This window comes from Haliotis rufescens, unplaced genomic scaffold, assembly GCF_023055435.1.
Source record: "Haliotis rufescens isolate VD_foot unplaced genomic scaffold, xgHalRufe1.0.p SCAF_2, whole genome shotgun sequence".
In the NCBI taxonomy this organism is placed as follows: Eukaryota; Metazoa; Mollusca; class Gastropoda; order Lepetellida; family Haliotidae; genus Haliotis; species Haliotis rufescens.
Genome location: NW_025963890.1, coordinates 32,700,880 through 32,721,790, shown reverse-complemented (window position 1 = coordinate 32,721,790; position 20,911 = coordinate 32,700,880). Strand labels below are relative to the sequence as shown.

The window sequence follows — 20,911 nt, the reverse complement described above, 5'->3', positions numbered from 1 at the left end:
AGGGAATCAGATACTGTCGCGTGAATTAGTCACATGACACCACAGACGTGTCTTTTCTAAAGTTGTATTGAGCAAGGTGATTATGGCGGGTTTTGAAAAATATTTCCGCACAAGAGTCATTTTGATCATTGTTTTCGGATATATATTTCTCTCCTCTTATAAAAACTAAGACTCTCAAAACTAAAATGAGATGCAACCACGTGCGCGCTATAACGGTTGGCGATAATTGTTCCTCGGCGATATAACAAGAAAAACTATCAAAATGTCCGATCACGTGATATACAATTTAGCCTTTTGTGGCAGTGGAGAAACGCTTAGTCATCATGATAAATGCGCCTGATTGCGGTTCCGCTCTATTCTTGCTGCGCCAAACGACACCTATCTGAGTGCAGCCACATTGACGTGTTTTTGTTGTCGATTAGTGTATACACGATCATTATCATATTATGCGCAGTATCCTATATTTTCCGTTCTGCTTGGCATTGTTTTATATACAGATATTAAAATTACCGCATGTATTTTCTCGTAAATTATAGGCCGGAAATAACAATCAGCTCACATCTACCTGTTCGTCAGCGGTGTTTCTGGAAATAAATCCGTTCATTGATGCACGATTCGTATATCTGAAAAGTATTGAATGGAATATTCAATCGTGTAATAACAGGATTTCCGGTGTTATGCTAATTTGCATCTTGTGATTACGCGATCTAATTGAAGAGGCGCCGGCGAGACGACTGACCCGCGTTTTGTTTTCCTCATAAGTAAGTGATGAGAATAGAATACTACAATGTAAAAGCGCTTATAACGAAATAACGGGTATAGAGAGAACCCGTGTGTATTGTCAACGACAATGTTTACGATAGCGAACGGTTAATACCTGAGCTTGGCTGCTCACGTGTCAACAGTCTGCCTATCAAAATGCGCGTTGTTAAACGACAATATACAACTGAAGGCTAACAGTATAAAATATATTTCGTTTGTAAAAGCCTGGAGGATTACTATTTATATTTATCCCCTCGAGAGACCCGAAAGTGACCTATATACGATTCCCGCACCAATTGATGCCCCCTCCCATATATATTTTTTAATTGGTGGTGTAATGACAGCAGACGAAATTAAATTATGTTCGTGTATGAACACAACTGAAAACAGGCAATGATAATGTATAGCATTTCGTATTTAATCCCGTATTATAAGTAACATGACAATGTCTAAAATAATAAAAATATAGACGAGTGCATATTTTAACATGATACAGTTGTATATTGATCGATCAGAAGGGGATTAGCCAGTGTGAGCCAGTCGGTGGTCAGACTATGCCCACAACTAAGCGGTTTTAATCACCTGCATCACAAGTAGGTCCATGCTGTTTCATATTGAATATATGTTGTTACCGTTTAGCAATTACTATTTTATGAACAAATATCCATGCACGACGTAGTGGTTGATGTCATGTAAACTAATGCAACTGTTCAACAATTGTTAATTCATTTGTGATATTTAGATTTGTCAACTCCTTTGGATATACTCACATTACACAGGTGTCAATGATTATACTTCCTCTGAGAAGAAGAGATGCTCTTCACAATGTACATAGGCTGCTCACATTGGGTCGTATTTATGATTTTCGTATCTGTTGGTAGGTCTGCTTTAGCTGGGTGGTTTTGTATTAAATCAATAAACCTCATTGCGCTCTATACTGAAGCGTGAGCATAACCGTTTATTCATCCACACTAGACTAAAGTTATGGATCTGCTGACGAAAAGGTTTTCGTCCTTAGTTCAATATGTGCATTCTTTCCGTGGACCTACTGGATGGGGATCCGAAGTCACTACACACGCGTCGGTGTATCCTGTAGTGGTATTTTCCACAATTTATGGGTAAGTAAGGAACTGTAGCAGCGTACTAGTTCAATTTCTATTCCGCTACCAAACTTTATTTTAAAAGCGCATGCGTGTAACCACAAACGTTAGACGGATGACATGTTATGCTACAACAAATATACTACTGATAATAGTTGATGTCATTGATTCGACGGGATTTGTGAATATAACATATGCCGAAACAACTCGACTTACCCTAATGGTTACTCGACAGTTCTGAGGCTTGCGAAGTAAAGATGAAACCCACACTTGTGGAACATGCAACCGTTCAAAGATATCATAAATTTTCATAAATGGTCTACAAATAGCTATACACACAGCATTCGATGTATTCGAAATAACTGAAAAACAGGTATTCATCAATTGGATGAAATCGACATGTCTTTTTTATTCTGCAGATATCATGCTTTCCGGGTATAACCACCAATCGCCTTGCCGTTGAACATGATGAAGATTCACCAAGAATCGGGCAACTAATTAGACACCTCAGCCATCAACTGCTGCTACCAGATGGACAATGTGTGGGTAGGGTCCCAAAGACCTGGCGTCATCACGTCAGCGATGAATGATGGATCTCTGCAGAACGCTACTCCGTTCTTTCACGATAAATTTAGTGCAGTAAATACACCACGGCAGTGGTCCAAAGTTAATCCCTTTTAAGTCTCCAACAGGCACACGCTTGAGCAAAAAAACGAAAACTGGCATGATTCCAGAAGATGACTTGTACTGTTGAGACAGACACACATGTATATTATCATGATATTTTTGTCATTGTATATTTTTATGAATAAATAAGTCTTGGTAACAGTTGTGTCAATTACTATCCTCTGATATTATGAAAGAACACTTAACCGGTGCTTATACAGATTAGTTAACCTCAATACGTGTCAATTCCAATCCAAGTTGAATCACTACTCGCATCAATCGGCAGCATATCAGGGACGTGTACTGATTTCGCTTAGCAACTCGAATCACACATGTGTGCTGTCCATTGTAGTAAAATATATTCTAAAACATATTCCTTCAGTATATGTAGGTTTTCATATATTACGCAAACATGTAGGCTGTGTCAGCCATATCCAAAGGAAGCCAACGAAATTTATACAAGCACGGTTTCTGTGAAGTCTTTGATAGGCATATATAATGGTTTACATCGCTTTAGCATAAATGACCTAATAAAGTATAAATAAATCAATCCCTGGTGGGGAGGGGGTTGGGGGATACAAACCCACAAGCAAATCCAATTTTATATTTACTTTACTGCATCTATGGGGTATGGTGTTAGTAATGAAAAAAATAAATATTTGGAATTGTGTATTGTCTTTGGAAATATACATTGTATGCGCGCACACACAGCCAGTCCTTCAGGGCCAAAGGGCGATGTATAGGTACGGGGAGGGACCTGTAGGATTTATGACCACCTCAAATTGCACTGAATATACAGGCAGTCTCGGCAATTAGGTAAAACAGGTGCGATGCAATAGTATATTCTATATAGTAGTGTATTCTGCATGCGTGATAGGCCGTTTGGACCAGATTATATACTTTCCTGTCCACCTGTGCTCGGGTATATTTTGTGTATAAAGAAAGTTTATCGTGTCATACATGTTCCAAGACATCATCTCACAAATTAATGTATATTCTGTCCTGAATATTGATCTGACAGTCATTAAAAGTGCTGATATGTCGATCGTTCGCGAGGCAAGATTGACCAACAATTGCCGATAACCCCCGAGCTCACTCGGCCATGCTCGCCTTATTTTCACCCCCCACTGCGGGTGTGCAGGGTATCACGTGATCGAACCTTTCTCTTGTTAGTAAACTAACACACCTATTCTGAAATCGGTATTATTTCAGCCATATGGCGACGAGACCAAGTTCATATGTTTACATTTTGAACAGAGGTGCCTAATGCATGCCTTTCGGGCTGCTTCAAATATTGTTTTACCTAATCATATAGAGATGCTTATTACCATGTTTACCATATTTACCATGTTTAAACACCACGCCAATTATTCGATTGTTTTGATTTTAAATTTTTCGATAACAAGCATTACAACAGTCGATAACTACGTATGTTTGTTTTTATGGACATCTGTAATCTATGGATGTTGACCAGGCAGTCACGCCTACAAGTGACTCTCTCTCAGGCCGTCTTTCACTGCTTGTTCGGAGAGCCGTCTCTCGTACGCGTAACGGGGCTGTGGGACGACGTGTTTACCAGTTGCGAGCAGTTTGAGGAAAGTAGATATTTTTCAACGCGCTGGCACATAGGTGTGCATTCGTGTGCCCGAAAAAGTATGTATATGTTGCTACACTATGACGAATAAGCTTTAAGAAAATACTGAAATTATGTTTCTGTAAAATATGCACATAGGAGAAAATCGCTGTCCAAAATTCCCAAATTTGACTCTTTTAATTTACTTTTCAATATTTTATGTCATTCGATACCAAGCATTACTCATTATTTCACAGAAATACTTTGTTTTCCAACAATTTTACTTCCACCTAAAAATATATTACCCACTGCAAAATTGTTTTCCTAATACGTGATCAAAATACATTTCCTCCTTGTTCTAACCACGAAACTACACGCTAAATAAATATCGTGCATACTATACGCATCATTCTGATTCAGACACATTTAGTGTTACAAGACGGATGTTCCAATTGAACATTTTAGTCAGGCATCGGTTACCTCCCTTTATCGGCTTGTCGACCAGTCACTTGTACGCGAGACGGTTCACGCAGTTTCTAAGAAAGTAAACATGTTTCAACACGATGGAAAATGGGTGTGCGTTGGTGTGCGTGAAATAATTTATATATTTTGTAACTCTGCGATGAATAAGCATTTAGAAAATACTACGTGTTAGTTTCTGAAAAAAATGTACATAGGAGAAAATCGCTGTCAAAAACAGAACATTTTGCTCCATTTTTGCACATTTTTCTCCCAATTTGACCGTTTATTATTTTTCTTATGACATTCTTTTCATGTCATTCGATAACTAGTAGAATGATCAATAACTGTACTTAATTTTGTTTTGTTATTTTCACAAATAACGCTTGTAGAGACATTTTTGTGCAACATGCAGAAATCCATGGTCCACTGACAGGCCGTCACGCATACGAGTGACCCCCTCTCAGGTGGTCACTTGTACGCGAGACGGGAGAGCCGTCTCGCGTACACGTTACGTCCTCTACTGTTAATGCACAGGATACCATTGTATCGTCTCAATCCTACTAGAAATGGCGTTGAGAGGTGTCTTCTGCTTCTGCAAGTTCTCTACAAGCAGAAACGCATGCTCAGTTTGTTTTCAATGTGTGTGTCTTAGGCAGCATTACCTGTTTATAATGCCTAACTTACTTGGGTGAACTGAATGCCTGTACATCATAAGAATCTTGAATTTATTTCATTTGTATTTCTAGAGCGGACCCTGCATATGGATGTCGCATATCTCGTTTGACAAGCTGTGATCTGATACCACCCAGTTCAGACCCAAGAGATTTTAATCCTGGGAGGAATCTTACTGAAGGTAAATGTTTGCAACAAGACTGAATACAAATTATTATATTCATCACACACAATAGTTCCAACAGCCTCCTTACTTCTTAACAACATTCCATCATACACTCTCCTTACTTCTAACAACAAGCCATTATACACCCTTCTTACTTCTAACAACATTCCATCATACACTCTCCTTACTTCTAACAACAAGCCATCATACACCCTCCTTACTTCTAACAACATGCCATCATACACCCTCCTTACTTCTTAACAACATTCCATCATACACTCTCCTTACTTCTAACAACAAGCCATCATACACCCTCCTTACTTCTAACAACAAGCCATTATAAACCCTCCTTACTTCTTAACAACATTCCATCATACACTCTCCTTACTTCTAACAACAAGCCATCATACACCCTCCTTACTTCTAACAACAAGCCATTATACACCCTCCTTACTTATTAACAACATTCCATCATACACTCTCCTTACTTCTAACAACATGCCATTATACACCTTCCATACTTCAAACAACATGCCATCATACACCCTCCTTACTTCTTAACAACATTCCATCATACACTCTCCTTACTTCTAACAACAAGCCATCATACACCCTCCTTACTTCTAACAACAAGCCATTATACATCCTCCTTACTTCTTAACAACAAGCCATTATACATCCTCCTTACTTCTTAACAACATTTCATCATACACTCTCCTTATTTCTAACAACAAGCCATTATACACCCTCCTTACTTCAAACAACATGCGGGGCGGTCGGGTAGCCTATTGGTTAAAGCGTTCACTCGTCACGCCGAAGAGCCGGGTTCGATTCCCGACATGGGTACAATGTGTGAAGCCCATTTCTGGTGTTCCCCGCCGTGATATTGATGGAATATTGCTAAAAGCGGCGTTAAACCATACTCACTCACTCACTCAAACAACTTGCCATCATACACCTGCCATACTTCAAACAACATGCCATCATACACCCTCCATACTTCAAACAACATGCCATCATACACCCTCCATACTTCTGACAACATGCCATTATACACCCTCCATACTTCTGACAACATGCCATTATACACCCTCCATACTTCAAACAACATGCCATTATACACCCTCCATACTTCAAACAACATGCCATCATACACCCTCCATACTTCAAACAACATGCCATCATACACCTTCCATACTTCAAACAACATGCCATCATACACCCTCCATACTTCAAACAACATGCCATCATACTTACTCACTCACATTAACTAACCATCATACACCCTCCTTACTTCTGACAACAAGTCATCATACACCCTCTTTACTTCAGGGGGCACGGGTGGCTCAGTCGCCGCGATTCACTGAGTGTTGTGTCTCTTGGGCACGCCAGAGACCTATGATTGTGGGTTTGAATCCCGGTGCGCCCCGATTATGTTTCTAGGTTTGTCACCACCATACCCATGCTCATTGGTTTCAGCGAAGTGGTAAACGTCTCAGACCTGCATCACTTCGGGCTTTCCTCCAACATCAAGCTGACACGCCGTGATATAACTAGAATACTGTTAAGAGCGCTGTTAAACCCAACTCACTCACTCACTCACTCACTCACTCACTCACTCACTATAACAATAAGCCATCGTACACCCTCCTTACCTCTAACAACATGCCATCATACACCCTCCATACTTCTGACAACATGCCATCATACACCCTCCTTACTTCTGACAACATGCCATTATACACCCTCCATACTTCTGACAACATGCCATTATACACCCTCCATACTTTTGACAACATGCCATCATACACCCTCCATACTTCTGACAACATGCCATTATACACTCCTTACTTCAAACAACATGCCATCGTACACCCTCCTTACTTCTGACAACATGCCATCATACACCCTCCACACTTCTGACAACATGCCATCATACACCCTCCTTACTTCTGACAACATGCCATCATACACCCTCCATACTTCTGACAACATGCCATCATACACCCTCCATACTTCTGACAACATGCCATCATACACCCTCCTTACTTCTGACAACATGCCATTATACACCCTCCATACTTCTGACAACATGCCATTATACACCCTCCATACTTCTAACAACATGCCATCATACACCCTCCATACTTCTGACAACATGCCATTATACACCCCTTACTTCAAACAACATGCCATCGTACACCCTCCTTGCTTCTGACAACATGCCATTATACATCCACCTTACTTCTGACAACATGCCATTATACATACACCCTCCATACTTCAAACAACATGCCATTATACACCCTCCAAACTTCAAACAACATACCATCATACACCCTCCTTACTTCTTAACAACATTCCATCATACACACTCCTTACTTCTTAACAACATTCCATCATACACTCTCCTTACTTCTAACAACAAGCCATCATACACCCTCCTTACTTCTAACAACATACCATCATACACTCTCCTTACTTCTAACAACATTTCATCATACACTCTCCTTACTTCTAACAACAAGCCATCATACACCCTCCTTACTTCTAACAACATACCATCATACACTCTCCTTACTTCTAACAACATACCATCATACACTCTCCTTACTTCTAACAACATACCATCATACACTCTCCTTACTTCTAACAACATTCCATCATACACTCTCCTTACTTCTTAACAACATTCCATCATACCCTCTCCTTACTTCTTAACAACATTCCATCATACACTCTCCTTACTTCAAACAACATACCATCATACACCCTCCTTACTTCTTAACAACATACCATCATACACCCTCCTTACTTCTTAACAACATTCCATCATACACTCTCCTTACTTCTAACAACAAGCCATCATACACCCTCCTTACTTCTAACAACAAGCCATTATACACCCTCCTTACTTCTTAACAACATACCATCATACACCCTCCTTACTTCTTAACAACATTCCATCATACACTCTCCTTACTTCTAACAACAAGCCATCATACACCCTCCATACTTCTGACAACATGCCATCATATACCCTCCTTAATTATAAGAACATGTCATCATATAGCCTCTAACAAGCCATCGTAACCCTCCAAACCTGTCAGCATGCCATCACACAACCTCCTTTTATATATTACTTATTTATATATTTATTAATGTTTTTATACATTATTGATTTTCTAACCAGTCAGCATATTGCCATGTATCTATAGCTGATCAATCGTTTCACCCCTGATGTCTGTCATATTGACCTTTAGTTTGACTGATACAAGTCAAGCATCCAAATAGCCACATTACTAGGGTTGGCTGTCGATACTGATTATTTAGATCGATAATCACTAAATAAATATTGGTCAATTATCGGTAAATATCGGAGAAGGAACTTTAAGCAAATGTGGAAAGTCACGAAAGAAATCACTCATTTGTTGCCACTGGTGTGCAGTGACACACTTATGCATGGATTACTTTGAGACATAACAAAAACTGTTGCTTTCCGTCATTGACATTATTGACAATAACATGTCTGTTTCAGTAAATGTAAACTTTATTTCTTCACAATAGTTTAGGTCAAAACATCTGTAATGAAGTAAGCAAATTATTCTTGTATTTACACTGTCATTGTATATCTGGACTTTTCATTTCAAAATTGACCGCCTCCGTGGTCTCGTGGTAGAGCATCTGCCCGGAGAGAGGAAGGTCAAGGGTTTGATCCCCGGCCGTGCAATAATGCAATAATCTTGGACGCGACGTTAAACCCCATTTCACCTCACCTCACCTCATTTAAAAATTATATCGAATTTGATTACATTCACTTTGGCAAAATTGTGTGTGAAGTGGTTGGTAGATCGCACAACTCACCGTTATTTACAGCAACCATGATCAGTTTACCACTTATGACGCCTTGAAAAGGTTTTAGTTGACAGAAAATGGATTTATATATATATCATAAATGCCATACTTTGTCTCATTGAAAGTCTTATTTGTTGTAGTTTGACTTATAATATAAAGTTTTGTTGTAATGTGACTAACATAAAGTTTTCACAATTGCGAGCATGGAAGCATTGACGGTGATTGGTCAAATTGTTCCATACGTAATATTATCCTGCAATAGCAATCAACATGCCAAAGTGCTACACTTATGGTTATCAATTTATTTGAAATATATAAAGCAAAGCTGCAACTAACATGATGTTGAAATATATTATTCCTGATAAAATAATAGTTTCAGATACCATTCTTCCAATCACTGTATCAAAATTCTTTAAAGTAATATTATTGGGAGCTTTTGAACCAAATCACCGGTCAATCCCTAGAAAACGTGATTGCTGCTCCTGGCTTAGTTTACGAGCCAGTACACAGGGGAATCTTAATCTCTGCATATACAAGAATGCCTAGCAAAACTGGAAATACAATAGTGATGTTTTATCTCAAATTTCAAAGTTTAATTGTTATCACATGTTACAGTTATACCAAGGTTCCGTCCGTACGTCCGTCCGCCTGTCCGAAAACTTTGTCCGCGCGATTTCTCTTAAACTATTCATTGGATTCATCTCAAACTTAGTACATATAATCTGTGTCATATGGAGGGGTGCAGTCCAAAGAAAAAAATAGTTTTTATTAATTTTCCATTTTTTAATGAATTTTTCAAACCCTAACCAGGGTTTCCCCTGGTGCAGGATTCTTGCGTATATGACTCTCAATTAAGGAAAAATATGTCCAGAAATAAATGACTCAGTCATGACTGACACAATTTCAAAATATCTATGTTGTTGTTTACCAGCTTTGGAATGAAAATATTACAACTACTCACCTGAACTTAATTTATAAACATTTTCCGAAGACCATATATGCAAACGTCTTAAAATGTACGTCTAGTTTTTAATTAATCGTCGTTTTTAGAAGTAACATAACTTCGCATAACACCACTGCCGAGGGCTAATTTGCATAGCCTGTCACATGACCAGACTTTTCTCTCGTTTAAAAACAAACGCTAAAATCAGAACAGCTGGGGGCTTTACATATTGTTTTGCATATTTATATAGATATGCTACTTAAACTGTGCAACTGTGAGGTACACGACAAAAAATATTTATTCATCAAAGTGAACGTAACTCTCACACTCCGTGTGGCTTCGATGACAGCACATGATGTAAACAAAGGAAATCTCCGCAAATGGACAAAGTTTTTCACGTTTCGGCATATTTTCTCACTGAAAGTTAACCATGACATATGTTTATCTAGATGTGTAGACTCGTAAAAAATGAAACAGAAGAAAATATTATCATTGTTGCCGTGAATAATGTGATTTGGCGCGGTCACGGTATGTGGTTAAGCGGAACCTATGGAACGGGGTAAACGGAAGTTGTAAGTATCGGAGGGACACATGTTTTTGCCGAAATTTAGGTAAACATTATTGAATGAAATTTTAAATAAAATTAATAAAATAGATGACAAAAATAAGGTCAGATATACAGAGAACACATTTTTATTACCAGATAGTGTAACAACAGGATTAACTTGCGTAATTCAATTCGGATTTGTTATGCTATTTCTGATGACGGATCATGACAGCCTGAAATGAGACTAAATAAAAGTCTGTGCGTATTATACACGAGAGATATTTTTTTCAGGATTTAATTGCCCATAATTAGGGGTGCGTATTATACACGAGTTTGTATTATACACGAATAAATATGGTATATATGAAATGTAAAGCTTTGGGCGTGTTTGTTGTTGCTAATAAACTGTATTCAACCAGAAAATATTACGAGTGTTCACAATTCTTCAGTTCAACTTCACTGTTGATAGATAATACAAGATAACTAGATAAAAAATGTAAATGAGTTAGTGGTATTAAATTATAATCTGACATGAAATGTATTTTAATATCCATCCATGGTTAAAAATTATGTCTCACAGTTGAGACTGATGTTATTTATTCATCCTGTATTAGTGTCACTGTAAATTGTTTCATGAGCTGTGAAGTAATTAAAGATTGTGAAAAAATAAAACCAACAAACTTTGTTTTTCATTCATATATCCTTTATTTCTCTGCAGTACAATCAGCTGAGAACATTAATTAGCACTTGTTAACTTAAACTAAAGACATATAATATTTAAAAGATACTTAACTTTAAGTGTAACATTAACAGTGAACACTTTAAATTTCATTAATCAAACAATAAAACATTTGACTCTCAAAAAATATTTTTGACTCCCAAAAATTCATAGGCTGAGTCAAGGTGACTCTCAGATATTGGAGTCTAGGGGGAACCCTGCCTAACCCTATCCTAGCTATTTAATTTGTAACGCCGACACACTAGGCGGGTCGGGGGTATTAGTGAGCCACGCTCACTTTTGCACTTGTTGCAAATGTTATGTATGCGCTAGTGTTGTGCTTCATTCCGATTCGCTTTATAGACAGGGTATATAAATTAGCATCAATTTTGAAGGCTTTTACGATTGATTGATCAATAATCATTTATATTTCTTCCCATCGATGATAAGTCCAATTTTCCATCTTTTAAGCCAACCCTACATATTACTGCAAAGTTACATGTTGACTCATTTGTTCATTGCACATGTTCTTTATTGAAGATGGTTGTATGATGGTTAAATTTGTTTCCTCATTGCTCCAAGCTGGCTGCTTCTCAGCAGGTTGGCTTTTTGTTGCACATAAAGCAAACTTGCTTGAACAAAGCATTGTATCAGGTTTTGTTATCAAATATATACCATCCAAGGTAGGTAGTCCATGTCGGCCCAAACAATATCTCACTCTGTAGTTTGAGAGATGGCCTTGTTGCCTGCTGAAGAATATCCGTACCTCATTGCACAGTGCATCAGACACAGCAGGAACACTACCTGACTTCATATGTCATTGTCAAGAGATCCCCTTGTCTCTACCCTTCATCGTGTATTTATGGCACCCAAACCACCTACCCAACTCGTTACTGCTGTTTGCACTAGATTTTACACCGTAACACCTGAATCAGCTGGTTGCAGTAAGTCTTGAATGGCTGCTGATGGTGGCTGGCTGGAGAGACAGGTTACTCTCTCTTGGCTTTATGGGTAGGCAGCTGTTTTATCAGTACTGAGCTCTTCGCAAAAAGATTTGCCATGGTTGTGGATGGTAGATTTCTGCCAGAGAGATCAATGAAGGCAGTTATTTGGCGCTCTCTACCACCACCAGGGCGAGTGAGAGGTGAGGACAGCCTACCTGGAGGCTGAAGCTAGTCTCAGCAGTAGTGGTACCAGTCAGCAGCCAGTTATGTTAATTACGCACCCTATCTCTCTGGCCAAGTCACAGTCAGGCAGGTCAAGCTGTTTGGGAACAGGTTTTTTACATTTGTAATCCAACCTTTTAAAATATTTACTGTTTGCATTATAAAATCTATGTATGGTAGACATTTATTCATACTCTTAACATTTATTTAGTTGATTCCAGACTAGAGTAGGTTAGGATTTGAACATATTATTATTAAATGAATTCATTCTTTAGAATTTGGAAAGAATTATGAAGACTATGCCAAATATATCAGCTTCCTGCATTGCATAACAATGGATGCATTATGAATATGTAATTGATATAACACTTTCTGAGACAGATATTATATTGTTGTGTTATTATGTTCATTTTGAGCATGGATTTATTCCAGGAATCTGTCTTCTGTTTGACTGGCATTTGACAATACGTAGTGTCACATGGTCTGGTTCAAACAATAGCCATTGCTACACTAGCTTGAGATCTGGTAAAGGGGCAGGATTCCATGTTGTTTTCTCAGCTGGGCTGTTGCAAGTCCTTGCCATTTGAACCACTGTCCCCAAGCAGTTTCAAAGTGTTGTTTTCCACATTTTGGATACATTTAGCAGTTCCTGATGAGGGTCCATGGCCTTTTGCTGTGTCCCCAGTGAAACCAGCCTCCCCACCTTGGCTTCACCTTTTGCCTTTTAAAATGCATACAATATGTTGACTAGCTACAATAAGACATTCCTAACTGTTTTATTTCTCCTGTAAGAGTGTATTTTTGACTGCTTGAGACTTGGGAGAATATTTAGTCATATTTTCTTTGCTTTTTTTATGTTAAAAATGTGTTTTCCTTTCAGTTTTTTTGTGTCCGCATTTCAACACTGCTTCTCTGGCAGAATAGACCCCCTTGTAGCACATGCTTGTTTTGCAATGAGGTTAGCTTTGTATTTGATGACCCAAATGGGCAGCTGAGTATGGACGTTATTTGGAAAAGTGAAAACCTTTACTTTTGTGTTTTAATATTGACTGTCCCATGGCCGTGTTTGGCTGATACAGTGTGATTGCTGTACAAGACTAACATTGTTGTAATGTGACAGATGTAAGCCCTCCTTCACTAACTTTTCACTCTTCTCATGCACACTGCTAGATTTATAATTATATATCCTGTGGAACTGTTTGTCTTGATGACTTATGTTCATCAAAATCAAATTTGCTAAAGAAAGGTTTTCAAACTAGTTCCTGATATATGATATAGCACATCAACGTTTGTGTAAATAGCATTGAACTATAAGCAGAGCATTTAAGACTGAAGTTCATTTGACCAGCTTTGTGTCTCACTAGTTAAAAAGCTCCAGACTGTATAATGGAGAAACCCTGGTGTGTTTTCCCCTGCATGGCTAGTGCTATGGCTTGTTTCACTTTGTCCAGTAACTGTACAGTTGGGAAATACAAACTGATGAGCAGATCCTGTGAGGTTCCTCATTGTCACATCAACATATTACATGATAACTTAGATTGTTTATCATAGCATATATTATGCAGCCCCAGTGAAATTAAATTACCAAAATTCTGCAGTAAAAGCATAACCATTTCCCAAACAAACATGAATACAAACTCATGTTTTTCTTCAAAGTATTTTTTTTCTTGCATTCAGACACTTCAAGGTGTAAAAATGATGCAAATCATAGTGTCTGATACTTATTTATGGTTAGATGTAAACATAGTTTATGTAGTCGTAATACAACAGGAACATTTACAAGTGAGAATGATATGTTTTAAATTTCATTTTATTTTAGGGTTCATATCTTGCATGTTTGAATTGCATGTTACATGTCTGCGCATCATTGGAGTGCGAAAGTTGATAGAATAGCTTAAAATTTTGACAATTTGTCTGTGTCAAAGTGGGGCCGGTAGTCTTGTGGTTAAAGCCTTCGCTTGTCACGCCGGAAGGCCCGGGTTCGATTCCCGACATGGGTACAGTGTGTGAAGCCCATTTCTGGTGTCCCCTGCCCTGATATTGCTAGAATATTCCTATAAAAAAATAGCGGAGTAAAACCACTCTCTCTCACTCACTCACTCACTCACTCACTCACTCACTCACTCACTCACTCACTCACTCACTCACTCACTCACTCACTCACTCACTCACTCACTCACTCACTCACTCACTCACTGTTAAAGTGTCTCTTTGTAGAATGAGGCCCTGTTCTTTTAATTCAGAATTCATACTGTTTGGTAGATTTATTTGTTTGTTTTTTTCCAAAGTTTCTGTTATGATCTGAATCTTTTGTGACAAATGAAGATGCATCATTATTAAATGTACATGAGTTCTGTGTTGAGGTTTTGTAATCTGGTGGACTGCGTGATTGGTAGGCCTGTCCGGTGTGTGATGTAACTGCTGTGTGAGAGGGAGGTGGAGTCCTGAGCTAGGTAACATGGTGGTAACAGCAGCAGCAGAAACTATGTCTGGGACAGGAAACATAACTCGGCTTGATAGCCCCCTACCTTTGTCCAGCCAGTAATCACTAAGCAAATCTTCTACAAACTCACTCAGGCAGACAGCACACACAAAGGGTTAATTTTTATGTTGCACTCAATTGAACACGCTTTGATGATCTCGGGTTGTCATGACTCTTGGCGTTTTGATTGTAGTAGTCCACACAATACCAGAATGCTAGGTGTGAGATTTTACGAGACTAAATATGTACTCGTGTGGAAAAGAATTACAAAGAAAAGATCCTTTTATGATGGTATGTGGGCATCTTGTATATGTATCTACCTATCACCAACAACAGGATGCTTGCTTCACTTGGTTGATTTGTACTAGCTAGGTGAGGTAGCTTCTGTACTGCTGTATGATGTGCAACACAGTGGAATATTCACAGATTTGTTTGCACATATGCACTATACATCATTGTACAGGCATACTTTAGACATTCATTTTTTGTTATTGTAGAAAAGTCATTTTCATGACCCAAATATTGTAGTCATGTATAGACATGAAGTGATCTTTAGCACAGTTAAGTCATGGTACTTGAGTGTAGACATTGGGATGAGGAATCTAGCCACATGAAGACCATGTTGCTACAACTGCACACACAGGCAGTCAAACCCAGAGTTATGCTTTGAAGCTGCTGGAGGCAAATGCAAGCCATCTGGGGACTCCTTAGATGTTGTCCTGGAGGTGAGGTGTTGGCTGCAGCTAATACATTGCCTCTCTCTCCTCCTCTCTAAACCCACCCCCAACCCCTCCACTCCCCTCCCCTCCCCTCCCCTCCCCTCCCCTCCCCTGTAGCAAGCAACACGTTGTGGGTCTTGCATACCATTTCCCATTTTCTCCACAGCTGCTATTTACAGTTTGAGAAGGACTAGTCTACAATAGATGGTGTCCTCATCCATTGGCTACAATAGAATATGCACCATCTGCATGTACGTAACTTGTACTATACCACACAGCCCATTCCCCGTATGTCTAGTGGTAGAGCGAAAGGTCCAGTCTGAGTCACACTCTCACTCACACTCTCACACTCTCACACTCTCTCACTCTCTCACTCTCACACTCACACTCTCACACTGTCTCTCATGTTAAATGATGGTGCGCACACACACGCGTTCATTTGTGATAGTCGTAGGGCTGAGATTGCTTTCTTGAACATGGCTCTGGCTAATAGCGTGTACCTGACCATGGAAATTGTTGCTCTTGCTCAACCATTGATTTGTGTGGCACATAATTATTTCGAGGTACTGCAATGTGTATGTGATATTGCTGACTGAAAGTATTAACACTACTGCCCTTCTGTCAAGTTTTCCATCCTCACACAGAGTTCTTTCCCTGGTTGCAGTGACAGGTCATTGCACATCTCTCTTAACTATGATTATGACAAAAAGAAATGAAGTAAAGTATTGTAGCTGTAGTTCCAGTCCCAGTGCCTGCAGTTGACAGTGTGTTGTGGGTGTGGCAGGTTAGTGGCATTCAGCCTTCTGATGTGCGGCAGCAAGCTGGCAGGAAACACTGGAAACCACTATGGAGTTGAGTGGCTGTTTCATTCCGCCCTCTGAAGGTGGCTCAGCTTTCTTGCTCATGGCTAATTAGTGTTAATGATGCTGGTCTGAAAATAGAAGTTAACGGGGGGGGGGGAGTGTTTTATGTTTTATTAGGAAAACATGCTACAAAAGTTGAAATAAAAATAGAATAGTTACAGCCGTCAGGACAATTTACTTTTAACTATCAGGTTGGTTGCATTTAAATCTTTTAGATATTTCATTGTGTGTGTTCTGGGAAATAAATGTGATGTGTGTGCAGTTACCAAACTTGTATGATTAGATGGCTTTGTTTGTTGAGTTGAACAAGGGAAATATGTATTCCCTATGTTTCATGTTTTCACAGCATGTTGAATAATGTTTTATGTCAATTGCAGTGTGGAGCTCGAATGTCCAGTACTTTCCTAGTGTCAAATGGCAGTATTTCATCTCTACGTCGGGAATCCACAATGAATACCCAGCAAATGGTTTCCGCTGGGCGGAGGACTGCCGCAATGTTCACGATACCAGACACAGGTAGGTGCACACAGTCATCATTCTACTTTGAACACAGTCTCAAGACTCATCAAAGGGTGCCCACATGGGTTAAATTGAACTTTACAAATAATATTGATGTATCGATACACTCTCACTCTGCATATGTATTGAGAGATGGCTGATGTTACTATGGGGCAATGCCTCTAATGTAGTACAGTATATGCAGAGTGTACATGACACGCACTACTTACAACAGTTGCATGCAGTGTGTAGACAGACGAGCGGGAGAAGTCATGAGTGCAGAGCTGTCAACCATGTTTTCTCGAACCCTATTATCTCAAATGTACCAATATCTTTAGGGACACCCATTCTCTGGTCCTGACTGCCTTACAATAGCCTGTGTTCGCGTCTCTTGCAATAATGGGAATTCCCGACCCTTGCGAAATAGGAATTCCCGAATCGAAAGCGATGGTGTGATCTATTTTCTACCCTCCCCTACCTTTTGAGTACAGTATGGCAGTTATCACAAATCATGTAGGAAAGCGCCCTCAAGTTGTGTCATTGTGTACAACTTGATGATCACTTGAGACAATGAACATTTGAGAAGACTTAAATTTCCTTAATTGAAATCTACATGTGTGCCAATTTTTTCTTTAAATAGAATATTGTTTGCCCTATTGGTCTAGTAACCATTGAGAAGAAAAGAAATCACAATAATATCACAAAGATATGTGTGCTTTAGCCAAGAGTCTCCAAACTGAAAGCACCCAACTTTCCCCAGCAAGCGATTTTCGGATTTTCAGGAACACCAGCTTCTAAGAAATTAAACTGTTCCAGTCCATTGCAATGCTATGAGTGCATTTTCCCAAAACGTTCCCTTTGAAAATATTCATAATTATTGAAACTATTGGCGTGTGGTCAATAAGAACGTTGTCATGATACAAACAAACTGATACAATATTATGTCATAGCATATTATTGTCATGTATGACATTCGTTTAACATTCGTTTCTCGATGCAATTGTCCTAAAAGTAATCACTCATGATTATTTTCCGCTGGCAACCATGACACGAAAAGATTTGTATATATATGTTTGTCAATATACATACATATATCTTTTTACATTGAAAATATTCCATCCTCATGAGCAACAATCAGTTCCATCTCGCCCCTCCCCTCCATGATCTATAATTGGTCATAAAATGTACTTACAGATAAACATGTAGAACTGTTGTTGTTTTATAGTTCTGTCAACAAAGTTATGGTGTCCACATCTGTAGTTAGAAGTTCCACTTGATTCATGGCAATGAGTGATTAAACTGTGGAATTCAGATATATATTTTGTATTTCTACAAGTATGAGTATACAGTATATACATAGAATGCAATATGCAATTGAAAGTAGCAGTGACGATATGAACAATCTCCTCATAATGACTGTTTGCTGCTCCAGTAGTACACATCAAGTACTGATAAAAAGGAGCAGGTAGTGTACCCTATCAAGTTCATGAGTACTGGAAGCTGTCACTTTTATTCAAATGACTGGGCTAAAAGCAAATTTGACAATTGACACCTTACATACATCAAATACAATGTAAGTGAAGTCTTCTTTTGATGATGTTGTTGCTGTATATATAACCCAGGTCCACTTGATGAAGGGCCTTGATCCATCCTGTGAAATGAGAATACAATGAAATTAGTTAAAATATACTTTACCCCTCTCTGAATATCCTCTGACACCACTTAAATGCTACATTAATATGCCCAGTATTGATAGCATAAAAATGTTATAAGCCATGTTATTTATTTGAAATACATTGCCATTATTGTTCTTGTTCACCTTGAGCAGTATTTTCTTAATCTCAAGTGTGTAAAACTTGTTTGTCATCTTGTTGTCAGTTGTTTTCCTCACATCAAGGACAGATAACTCTAAGTCGCTGACACATCTCTGTTTAAGGTCCGATTTCTGTAGGCTATATAAGTTTGAAAATAGCAAAAAATGTGTTTTCAAGCAAAGGATTGATTACTTTGAGCGTGTTTTCCCATACTCCATGAAAAAATTAATTGTATCATTTTTGGCATACGTTTGAAAAGAACATCATTGACTTTCAGTGCTCGATCTGAGGCTACAGAACTTGTCGGTTCTGGGTTCTAAAATGTACCGTGTTGTCTTGGCATACTCAGTTGGTAGGTAGTTACAACTATCCGGATTTTCACACGTGTCCCCTTGACCAAATGCCTACTGCACACTTTAGAATTCTGTGACAGAATGTTTAAGCCACTCGGTACCATCAGTATTCACACGTAGGGATTGACTTAGGCCACCATTCCGCGATATTCTCGCATAGTTGTCATAGATATTACATCACCATTCATTCAGTGTCATTGAAAATCGCTTACATCTTTCAATAGTTTTGTCTGCTTTGACACTCTTACAAAAATAAAAAATGTTGTATTGCTTGAATAAAATTATCTACAGTACCTAAAAATGTTAATTAAAAGCTTACACGATAGTTTATTCAATCATCAAAAGTTGTTAATCGAAACAGGGATTTGCATACTTGCAACACTGCATGCTATCTCTTACTGTGCATAACCGATTCCTTTATCATTGCATGGAGCTTCACAATGACTGACAATGATAGAGTGCACAACAGAAAGTGGGATTTAGATTTTTAAGAATATGCTACAATACGTTTGCTTACAGATTTGTCTATAAAAATTGAAAACTGTGACTTAATCAGTCAGATGTAACGCATAAACATCATGAATGTCAACAGTCTTTTCAACTTCCGGTGACCTTTTTCTGGCTGCTGCACAAGGCAAGCACACTGCCTTCTGTGGTAAACAAAATGACTTAATTGTTGTTATTAAACAAAAGGGTGAACCTGGAGCTATAGTCATTGTATAATGAACTGTCACTTCTAATTGAAAAGTCCATATTGATAAAATTTCATTTGATCTGAAACAATATCAGACAGAAATAACACAGTGAATGAAAATATAATAAGTTATGTGAACAAGCTGTAACACCATTTACAACAGTCGCTATTTCATGTCATCACTTTGAATATTATAAATTACGATCTATACACACATTGTCAAAGACCTAGAGATTGTTGTCTTCTGCATGCCTGAAGTTGACAGTGCAATATATTTTGAGTCACAAATACCGAAAATCAAATACAGTTTTCACTGTTTGTAGATGAACTATTTCTGAAAATTAACAAAGTCTCATCACTATCTTATGGTTATTAATTTATTTCAGTAATGTATAGTAAAATACTACTAAAACAACACGATATTGTTATTAATTATGCCTAAGAAAATAATAGTTTCAGATGCAATTCTTTTCCATCATTGTATCAAAACTTCTTTAAAGTTAAATAATTGGGTAATTTATTAACCGAATCATGGGTAGATTGTGAGAAACGTGTGTAGTACAACTGATTGCTACTTCCGGCGTAGTTTACAAGAAAATACACACGGTAATCTTAATCTCTGCATATAAAACAATGCCAAGCAGAACAGGAAATACAATTTAATCGGTAAATAATCATGTCTAGTGGTTTTTTTATCTACACTTTTATTGATCAATTTGTATTGGCCAAGTTTAATTGTTATGATCTGTTCTTTACCTGTAGTCGCTGAAGGGATACAATGTAATTTTTTTCTGCGGAACACAAACACGTTTTTATCGCAAATGTAGGGATTATGTATGCTCAAGTGACGTGCTTCAT

General features: G+C 38.3%; 1 protein-coding gene across 1 annotated transcript in view; it reads left to right on the top strand.

Moving 5' to 3' along the window:
* The window catches only part of LOC124125541 (VWFA and cache domain-containing protein 1-like), a 95,108-nt gene that overhangs the window by 32,054 nt on the left and 42,143 nt on the right, over positions 1–20,911 (top strand). The window contains exons 4-5 of the mRNA XM_046488870.2: positions 5,310–5,416; positions 17,072–17,210. Coding sequence (XP_046344826.2) covers positions 5,310–5,416; positions 17,072–17,210 — 246 coding nt within the window. The remainder of the gene's footprint in view (positions 1–5,309; positions 5,417–17,071; positions 17,211–20,911) is intronic.